Raw genomic sequence first — 11156 nt, 5'->3', positions numbered from 1 at the left:
GATTTCATATATCCATATATCCTCATATAGTTTCTTTACATGTGGGCAGGTTGAGGCTCACAATCCACAGCTTCATCTGAGTTTTTAGCCGAAGCCAGAGCTGAACTGGGAGAGATTCTGGAAGTTCTCCTTTGTCAAATGCTAGAGCTATATCTGTTTTATAATTCTCTGGAACATAACTAAATTAAACTGTAAGCTCTTTTCTCTTTGTGCTGTGTCCTCTGAAAGCACAAATACAGAAAGAGAGGAAGCTCTGTGGAAATAGCAGCGTTTGGACGCCACTTTAGCTTTCTCTGTTGTAACATCACAGCGCCTCTGGCCACGCCCCTTCACTGCGCGGTTTGGTGAAAGCAAGTAACCTGAAGCATTTGTGATCTCACCAACTTGGATATCTTTTTTTATAGTCCCCAAACTTCATTCGCTGCTTTGCTAAGCTAACTCTGTAAAAGCCAATGCCTCCCTTTGCATTGAGCGTCTTACATTCAGAGATGTTGTTTATGTTCGCACAGCTACATTACACATCAACTAAAGTTTCAAATATGATTTCGTACTGGACCACCCCTTTAAAAATTGTGCTATATAAATAAACTACACACAATCACACATGCGTATAGCAGATATCTATATGAGATCAGAAAATCTGTCCTCCTCCAGATGAAGTGGTGTGGAGGTGTGTCTGGGCTGTGGGCCGGACTGTCTGTCTCACACACACACACACACACACACACCACAGGAAAAGAGCAGCACAGATAAAGGGCTTTCTTCCATTACGCGCAGTCGGACTCCGAGCTCCCTGCACGTAAAATCACCGCTCAACTTCTGCACAACCCAAAGATGGAAATATAATAAATAAAACAAATTCTACTTTAAAAACAGAGGACACACGAATGGCTCTCAGTGAGGAAACTCTGCGCTTTGTCATATCTGATGGTGAGTTAACATCAAATACAAGATTACAGAAGAGTTTTAGGCATCACATACAAGATTAAACTCAAACGAGAAATAGTTTTAGGCATTCAAAGAGCATTTACAAATGATATAACGTTTTGGGAAACTACAATGTTTAGCGTTTAAAAACATTGCTATTATTTAATGTGCAATTAGGGACATGCACAATAGCAAGTTCAGTGCATGTTTTGTGATTCTGGATGGTATTATTATATGTTTTATATATTATATAAATTAAAAGTGACCTTAAACATGCTATACAATAATTCAAGTCAACTGTTTAACTCTTGGAGACTTAGCTTTTGAATTCCTTTTGAGTTGCAATGCGTTTTCTCTGCTGTTTCGCTGTGTGTTTTTAATAGGATTACCAGCATTATTGTAAGTTGGATGTGCTTTTCTTTTGGACAGTAATGTGATTACAGTGTATTTTGAGCATGTGGATGCATTCTGTATTATATGTAGCTTATGATGACTTGATTACTGGTTTGAAGGTGGTCAGATGCTGGTTGACCACCCACTATGTAGACTTTACAACACTGCACTGTTACCATTTTTAACCAGAGAATAACGTTTGGGGTTAGTAAGGCATTCATTTATTATATTTAAAGAATTAATAGTATCTCAGTGGTTAGCACTGTTGCCTCACAGCAAGAAGGTCGCTGGTTCGAGTCCCGGCTGTGAGGAGTTTGCATGTTCTCCCCGTGTTGGCGAGGGTTTCCTTCACAGTCCTAACACATGCGCTACAGTTGAATTGAATTAACTATGCTGTAGCGTATAAGTGTGTGTGTGAATGAGAGTGTATGCGTGCTGGATGGGCATTCGCTGCGTAAAACATAAATAGCTGTCGGTTCATTCCCCTGTGGCCACCCCTGATAATTAATGGACTAAGCTGAAGAAAAATGAATGAATGGTAGAAAGGACACATTAAAAGATCTAAAGTCAGATCAAAACTCATTTTCAAGATGCTTTGGACAAAATGTGTATGTAAAAGTGACAGTAAATGTATTATGTTCAGCTTCCATGTTGTTTTTATGCATGCAAATTAAGAAAAGGTTTCAATTTCCTCCAAAATATATTTTTAAACATTTTTTATTTATTCTTTGATGATTATTTTTGTTTTAGGTCATGAATCAGCACACGATAATGATTTCTGAAGGATCACTTGACATTGAATACTGGTGTCGTGCTAAATAGTCAAATTTCAGGAATAATTTCTATTTGAATATATTTTCATATTAAAACCTTCATTCATTCATTTTCTCGTCGGCTTAGTCCCTTTATTAATCCGGGGTCGTCACAGCGGAATGAACCGACAACTTATCCAGCAGGTTTTTACGCATCGGATGCCCTTCCAGCCGCAACCCATCTCTAAGAAACATCCACACACACACACTCATACACTACGGACAATTTAGCCTACCCAATTCACCTGTACCACATGTCTTTGGAAACCGAAAACCGGAGCACCCGGAGGAAACCCACACGAACACACCTAGAACATGCAAACTCCTCACCGAAACGCCATCTGAGCCGAGGTTCGAACCAGCGACCCAGCGACCTTCTTGCTGTGAGGCAACAGCACTACCTACTGCGCCACTACATCACCAAATTAAAACCTAATATTTTATTTTGTAATAATGTTTTTGTTTCTATTACAAACATAAAATAAATGATCGCAATATCACACTTTTAAACAATACACTACACTGTAAAAATGATATGATCAATAAGACATCATATGTAATGAGTAGGGCCAGACGGATTCTGCGGACATCATTTGCTGTTTCTGCCCAGAATTTTGTTGAAAATCTGCGGATTTATGTGGAAGGATTTTGGGAGTATCATAACTAAAACCTTAATATATAAACCAAAAAGTAATACATTATTAACTTGTATTTAATGTTTACAATGCAAATCCAGTTAGATCCACTTTATTTGATAAACAAAGTAAGTTTCTCATACAATATGCCGGCTAGAAAATGAATGAATGAACGAGTTCCTATAGAAATTCATTCATTCATTCATTTTCTTGTCTGCTTAGTCCCTTTATCAATCTGGGGTCGCCACAGCGGAATGAACCGCCAACTTATCCAGCAAGTTTTTATGCAGCAGATTCCCTTCCAGCCGCAACCCATCTCTGGGAAACATCCACTCACACACACACTCATTCACACTCACACACTACGGACAATTTAGCCAACCCAATTCACCTGTACTGCATGTCTTTGGACTGTGGGGGAAACCCAATGCGAATGCAGGGAGAACATGCAAACTCCATGCCAACTGAGCCGAGGATCGAACCAGCGACCTTCTTGCTGTGAAGCGACAGCACTGCGCCACTGCTTCGCCTCCTATAGAAATGGAATAATAATTGAGTAAACAGTGGGCGTGACTTGTTTTTCTACTGCGAGCTGATTGGCTGGTTTCATTCACAAAGATGGGGAAAAGGGTTTGGGGAGAGTTATTGCAACATCACAGACTCCTCCTCCACACCATTTCTGTGTGTTGTCAAAACTGACAGCTGGAGGGGGCGTGGTTAAGTATGCTAGCCCCGCCCAAAGATAGACTTAATGAGGATTACTGAGAATTGAACTGAAGATAATTTATTTATAAACTAATTTCGAGAGGATCACGTGTTTATGATTGACCACAGCTGGTCCTGTATTAGCTATCATATGGTTTACCAATCAGATGAATCCAATACAATATAAATAACCAGAGTTTCTTACCTGAGTATCTTCGTATTGAAGAGTCCCCCTTTCCATCTCTACTCCTCCTCCTTAACTAGATGGACGGCACGACACGACGAATGTCACTGTTTCGAGTCCTTTCTGGGCCAGTTGATGTTTCTGTGTGGAGTTTGTATGTTCTCCCTGTGCTTGCCGCTCGCGTGGGGTTCCCCCAGGTTCCCTAGTTTCCTCCCACAGTCCAAACACATGCTCAATAAGTGAATTGACAAACCAAACTGACACTATAAATGAGCTCTCAGTCAGGCTCTTACTTATGCCTCAGTCAGCAGCTTATCTCTCTAAAGCGACTCCTACTATCTATCTTAGGCCCCGTTTATGTAGTTTTGCTACGGTTACGCCATCCGTCAACACTATGCCGGAGTTTTCGAGCGCCAAAAACGAACCGTTTTGGAAACGCTGGAGAGGCTGTTTTCATTCTGAAACGCTGCTGCTCCGTCTCAGTGTGGATGACGGAAAACGGAGACATCTGAAAACGGAGGCGGGGCTGCTGAGATTCGCTAGCTGATTGGGGCTTTTGTGTCATTGCGTATCCTTCCCTTATTCGTCAAGCCCCTATCACATGACTATAACACATGGCTTTAACACTACCTGAAGACAGCAGACCAGCCTTCACTGTAAACAACAACATGGACACAGAAATGGGAGTGTTGTTTGCACTATTGTTTGTTTTAGGCGGCATTGTGCAGTTATTCCTTTGTTACCTTTAGTAACAACTCGACCTCGTCGTCTGTCCACAAAAATACCTCTCTTGCTTTCTTTGCCATCGCGTTCATTGTTCAACCAACGTTTGTTGACTAACAATAACCAAATGCCGAGCAAGACGCATGCTTCCTGTTTATACTAGAGTGCGCATGACCAGAGTGCGCAAATGGTCACGTGATATACGTTTTTGGTGGCGTAGTGTGGACGGAGATATGTTCAGAAATGCTAGGTGAATCGCAAGTGTGGACGCGGATCGTTTTTGATCTAAGACGCCGTTTTAAAAGTAAAACGCACTAATGTAAACGGGGCCTTAGACCCTAACTAAACCAGGGGAGTTCTTTAGACCAACCTGAGTTCTCCAAACAAGGAGTCCCAAACTCGAGGATTTTCTGAGCTCAGGGCTCTCTCCCAGGACAGCATGCCAAACAAGCTTTATAATCAATCATCAGCTAAGTGTGAACTCTTGAACTATACAAGGGCAAACTTTTATTTTTTTCTTAATGACATGCACAGATGAATTGTACAAAACTAGCAATGTGAGCTAACAAAATCACGTGGTGAGTTTTGAATTCATTTGTACTTATTTTATGTCTTTGAATGTGACTTTAAAGCACGTCTCTTTTCTCTCTGCAGGGAGATGTGTGCCACCAACATGACAGTAAAGGGTGGTGTTTGACCGACCGCTCACCCTGAAGAAAAGAAAACATTCACAAAACACCAGTCTGTGAGCTGTTTTTACCAGCACATGAGGCGCTGCTATGATCAACCAACACATCTACAACCATTACAACTTCACCGGAAAACTAGACAATCGCAATGAAACCAAAGGGGCGCCGATGGACCCCAAAATAATGGCCTTTTATGTTGTCTGCAGCTTGATCGTCTTGGAGAACCTAATTGTGCTGGTGGCCATTTGGAGGAACCACAAGTTTCATAATCGGATGTACTTTTTCATCGCTAACCTCGCTTTGTGCGATTTGCTCGCCGGTGTGGCTTACATCGCAAACATACTGATGTCAGGACAGCGGACGCTCCATTTATCTCCAGCCGAGTGGTTCATTCGTGAAGGAAGTATGTTTGTGGCGTTGGGCGCTTCGATTTTCAGCCTGCTAGCGATTGCAATCGAACGCCATCTCACCATGATCAAAATGAGGCCTTACGACGCTAACAAAAACTACAGAGTCTTTCTGCTCATAGGAACATGTTGGTTGATCGCCATTACTTTGGGATCGCTTCCCATTTTGGGATGGAACTGTTTAGAGGATCTTCCACAATGCTCGACTATATTACCTCTATACAGCAAGAATTACGTTGCGTTCTGCATTACCATCTTCATATCGCTTCTTCTAGCAATTTCAATCCTCTACGCGCGTATTTACGTCCTCGTCAAGAGTAGCAGTCGTAAAGTAACCAAACACAGTAACTGCGAGCGCTCCATGGCTTTACTGCGGACGGTCAGTATCGTCGTTGGCGTTTTTATCGCATGCTGGACGCCGATTTTCGTGCTTTTGTTAATCGACGTAGCGTGTGGTCCCAAAAGATGCCCGGTTCTTCTGAAAGCTGATTGGTTCGTTGCTCTAGCTGTTTTAAACTCCGCTATGAATCCCGTCATCTACACATTGGCCAGCAGAGAAATGCGAAGGGCCTTTTATAAGCTCATATGTGGATGTTTGGTGAAGGACGGAGTTGTGGGATGCAAAAACACGGATCCAAGTCGGAGCAAATCTAGCTCCAATTGCCCACGAGTGGCAGAACAAGAAAACCAAGATGTCTGCAATTCGTAGTTTTTTTGGTGACTCAGAGGTGTAGATAGTAAAGCAATGCAAACAACTGAAATGTTCTGAGTGTTTTAAGCTGATCAATATTTTGATATTTAAAAGTACATTACAGCTGAATTATGACCCCCCCATTTCTATTTAACAAAAGTTTTTTCCAAAAATGACTAGAATACTGTTATATACTTTGCCGACCTGTGTACTTATGTAGCAGAGGCCAGCTAGTAAGTCCTCTGACCTCTGAAGGTGCTCTAGCGACAGACCCTAGAGGCCATGGTCTTTAGCCTCCTTGTAAGAACAACTGACTCACATGCGGAAGGTCGACGGTTCGATACCAACTCGGAGCGGGTTGGGTGGCGTAGGACTGGCGGGGTTACATTGGTGCCGTGACCCGGATGGGAGTGAGGTTTAGGGGGGTGAGTGAAGCAGAGGCCAGCTAGTAAGTGCTGTGCAGGTAAACCTCACTCCTCTGACCTCTAAAGGTGCTCTAGCGACAGACGCTAGGGGCCATGGTCTTTAGCCTCCTTGGTAGAGTAACCAACTCCCATGCTGAAGGTCGCCGGTTCGATACCAGCTCAGAGCGGATTGGGTGATGTAGGACCGGCGAGGTTACATTGGTGCCATGACCCGGATGGGAGTGAGGTTTAGGCGGGTGAGTGTAGCAGAGGCCAGCTAGTAAGTGCTGTGCAGGTAAACCTCACTCCTCTGACCTCTAAAGGTGCTCTAGCGACAGACGCTAGGGGCCATGGTCTTTAGCCTCCTTGGTAGAGTAACCAACTCCCGTGCTGAAGGTCACCGGTTCGATACCAGCACGGAGCGGATTGGGTGGTGTAGGACCGGCGGGGTTACACTTATATTATCTCAAATGTTTGTAAGAATGTTAATATCCAGAAAAATCAATTTTAGTTGGCTCTGTGTTCATGCTAATTTCTGGTTTGGGTTTGAAGAAAACAGGGACAGCAGCGAGGCTTTAATATATTGTAATATATTACACATGCAAGTTACTGTGTTGCGTTCATGTTGTGGATGTATCTGTTTGGCAAAATGTAGTCTGCATCACCTCTACGTCGTATACTGAATTTAGTCTTTGAATATCATTAAGTCATTCTTTAAAAAATTGATGATTATCACCTTGCTTTGCCCTCCAGCCTCACGTCATGTACAACTATAACTCCAAACCACTCACAAAAATCAACCTAGCAGCCGTGACAGAGCCTAAAGCACTCAGTGTGTGCACTAAAATGCACACTACAGCATTAGTGCATGCTATAGGACTTTAGTATGCACTTTTTAAGTGCACTTAAAGCATTAGAGCATACTAAAGTGCACACTAAAGTTACACGTTAAGTGCATAATGGCACAAAGTCCTAATGTTCCCCACAGTAGAACAAAACATTTATTTAAGATGAGTAAAATATTCATACTTGACAAACATATTGAATGCATTTATACAGCGATATGTTTAATAATGTACCCATATGAACAAATACTATAGTAATGTAAAGTAAATACTATATTAATGTGTATTGTGTATGTTGCAGTATTCACAACTCTTTGTTAATAAATGCGTCAACATACTTTAGTAATAAATATGGTGAACTGATAAACTGTAATGCCCAGGTGTCAAACTCAGTTCCTGGAGGGCCGCAGCTCTGCAGTTTAGTTCCAACCCTAATGAAACACACCTGATCAAACTAACTGCTTTAGATTTGTTTGAAACCTACAGATAGGTGTGATGAAGCAGGGCTGGAACTAAACCCTGCAGGGCTGCGGCTCTCCAAGAGTTGAGTTTGACAACCCTGCTGTAATGTATACCGTAGTTTTTACTATAGTAAACATTGGTGTATTGAATGACCCTATGTATGTGGAAAACTACACTATTGGGTCATTTGTTTCTAATAAAATAGATACCATAGATCTGTAGAATCCCCACATCAGATTACTTATATATAGTATGGCTCAAAAACACTGTAGTATTTACTTTAAACCACTATAGTAATTTTTTTTTCACCTGGACATACCTTTAATGTTGGTAAAAGCAGGAGTGGATGTAATATATTAGCATGTTTTACACCTTTGCCTTGGCATATTGTTTGGAGGTTGTTCATTTTGTTGAAGTAATTTAATTGTGAGATATTTAAACTTTAACCCAATGACTAAAACAAAGGGATGTGTGTAAATGTAGGCTGCTGTAAATGTATTATAAGATTAAACGCATGATGTTTAAAGCTGTTTATAGTACTGGATGTTGTGTGTGTAGTGTGGATAATTTTAGCTCAAGCTCGCCCTCTGCTGGGCACAAACTAACAGCACAAACCAGTTGTAATCGAGATCTGTGGCTGTTTTTCAAGCGTCTAAACTACGTGAACCATGATTTACAGAAGACTCCCACTAAAAAGTAAATCAATGTAACAACAGTTTATATATCACAAACTCTTATCAGGCATATTTAGAGAGAAAATCATTTAAGTACATATTTATTAATGATATTTGACAACCAAAATATTATTAGTAATTTTTAAGCTACATCTTTATACTGCTGTGTTTCGAATAACTATTGGTTACTTCTTTTATATATTATTCTTTTTGTGTTACCCTGAAAGGTGAATGGAACTTTATTGCATAAAAGTTATTTGACGCATTAGAGTAGACACTGTACTTGAATTTAATGATTACACATATAAAACTTCATCTTCTGAATCTGTTGCTCACTTATTTTGGGAGTGTCCCTTTGTTAAATCTTTTTGGTCGGATGTAAACTCTCTAATTGTCCAAAAGGTTTGGTGATTTTTTTTAAGCTATAGACATGTTATTTTGGGGTTTTATATAAAGGAAAACAATTCCTTAATTCAACTTTTTGAATAAACCTCATTTTATTTATTGGAAATTTTTTTATACACAAATGCAAATATACTCATTGTAAGCCTATTTTTAAATTTTTTTTTAAACGAGAACTAGCTCTTTATTTAAAAAAAAAAACTCTTTATTAAAACTTATAAAATATGTGACAAAACCAAAACCAAGGGTTATTTGTTATTAAACCAAGAGATACTTAAAACTCCTCCACTACCGCCACCTTATCACAGTGGAGGGGTTTGAGTGCCTGAATGATCCTAAGAGCTATGTTGTTGGGGGCTAATGCCCCTGGTAAGGTCTCCCAAGGCTAACAGGTCTCAGGTGACAGGTCAGACTAAGTGCGGTTTAAAAACCCCTTATGAGTACAAGAACATCAACGACCGTGACGTCGCCTGGGGCCCACCCTGGAGCCAGGCCTGGGGTTTGGGCTCGTATGCGAGCGCCTGGTGGCCAGGTTTTTCCCGCGGAACCTGGCCGGGCCAAGCCCGAAGGAATGACGTGGGACCATCCTCCCGCAGGCCCACCACCTGCAAGGGGAACCGTAAGGGGCCGGTGCATTGTGGAATGGGTGGGGGTCGAAGGTTAGGACCGCGACAACCCGATTGTCAGACACAGAAACCGGCTCCATTTGATATTTTCATGATTTATATATAAAGAGTTTACCCCAAAACAAAAAATGAATCACATTTTTAAATAATGCTTGTTGAAATTAGTTCTAAATGCAAAACAAACTGTTTTTTCTCGGAAATTAGGGTCAAATATCATCCACTGAAGTTCTTCAAAATAAATAAATCAATAATAATAGGTGACGTGGTGGCATAGTGGGTAGCGCTTTCATCTCACAGCAAGAAAGTTGCTGGTTCGAGTCCCGGCTGGGTGAGTTGGCAATTCTGTGTGGAGTTTGCATGTTCTCTCCATGTTGGTGTGGGTTTCCTCCGGGAGCTCCGGTTTCCCCCATAGTCCAAACACATGCGCTATAGGAGAATTGATTAACTAAATTGGCCAGAGTATGAGTGTGTGTGAATGTGAGAGTGTATGGGTGTTTCTTAGTACTGGGTTGCAGCTGGAAGGGCATCCGTTGAGTAAAACATGCTGAAATAGTTGGCGTTACATTCCTGATAAATAAGGGACTAAGTCAAAGGAAACTGAATGAATGAATAATAATAATACATTTCATTTTAAACATGCTTTTTTTAACCCCCAAAGCACCAAATTTAGACTGAGCAGAACAGTTTTGCATCAATGATAAAGACTAGAGTTAATCCACAGAAGCAGAAAGAGGAGATGTGCTTGTTTTCTGAAGTCCGGTGACCTTCTGAACATCAAAACTGAAGAGCATCAAACACAGACCAACTTCACAGAGAGAAACACAGTCTGCATCAACAACACCCATGGAGCAGAGAGAAGTTGATCTGGGACTGTTTAGAATTTACAGATTACTATTATTAATTTATTATGTTTTTTTTTTTTTATCATCTTTTTAGCATCATACAGGGGTGCATTTCCGAAAGCCGTGGTTAGCCAACTAAGGTCGCAAGTTGTGTCGTTACAAACATAGTTTGTTGATTTGGTGTTTCCCAAATCCATCGTTCCAACGAACATTAGCAAACTGCATCGCAAACTTGTATGCTTGCAACTGCACCTCTGGAGCTGTAGTTAGAAACATAGTTCCTTGCTGTGTTCTATTCCCACTAATCCCCCCTATGCCCTATTCACTTAGAACATTCTGACATTAAAACTTGGAATGATTAAAAATAAGAAGCATTAAGGTCATCTCTCTTACGTGTAATTTACTTTCAAAGTATTTTACAGTTCAGTTTTAGCGATCTTCAGGTTTACAATTGCGCTCCCTTTGCACTTTGAAAACATTGATGTCATTTTGAACACAGCTGTGGCTCATAACGAAAGGTGACCTATTATTTAAAAGCGGAATATCTTTTACGTATCTAAAGCTTATGAAAACAAAAAACACAGCATACGCTAATGCTTTTAATTTATAGTAGATTATTTATGAAGTATCTGTACTGTATATGACATGGGCCTGCTGGTTAGAACATTTCTGCTGTGGTTTACATGTGTCAAATTGTAAAAGTAGCCTTTTCAAAAAAAATAAAAAATAAATAAA

At 40.7% G+C, this 11156-nt stretch overlaps 1 protein-coding gene across 1 annotated transcript; it reads left to right on the top strand.

Moving 5' to 3' along the window:
- The first annotated feature begins 775 nt into the window (after positions 1-775).
- On the top strand, positions 776-8406 carry s1pr3b (sphingosine-1-phosphate receptor 3b). The gene is made up of 2 exons (XM_005173868.6): positions 776-930; positions 5034-8406. The coding sequence occupies exon 2, from the start codon at positions 5159-5161 to the stop codon at positions 6182-6184; it is 1026 nt and encodes a 341-aa protein (XP_005173925.1). The 5' UTR covers positions 776-930; positions 5034-5158; the 3' UTR covers positions 6185-8406.
- Positions 8407-11156: the final 2750 nt, after the last annotated feature.

Source organism: Danio rerio, chromosome 21 (assembly GCF_049306965.1).
Source record: "Danio rerio strain Tuebingen ecotype United States chromosome 21, GRCz12tu, whole genome shotgun sequence".
Lineage (NCBI taxonomy): Eukaryota > Metazoa > Chordata > Actinopteri > Cypriniformes > Danionidae > Danio > Danio rerio.
This window is presented reverse-complemented; position numbering and strand designations above follow the sequence as displayed.

Coding starts and splice junctions, on each gene's coding strand:
- s1pr3b (XM_005173868.6), top strand. CDS start 5,159: ATGATCAACCAACACATCTACAACCATTACAACTTCACCGGAAAACTA.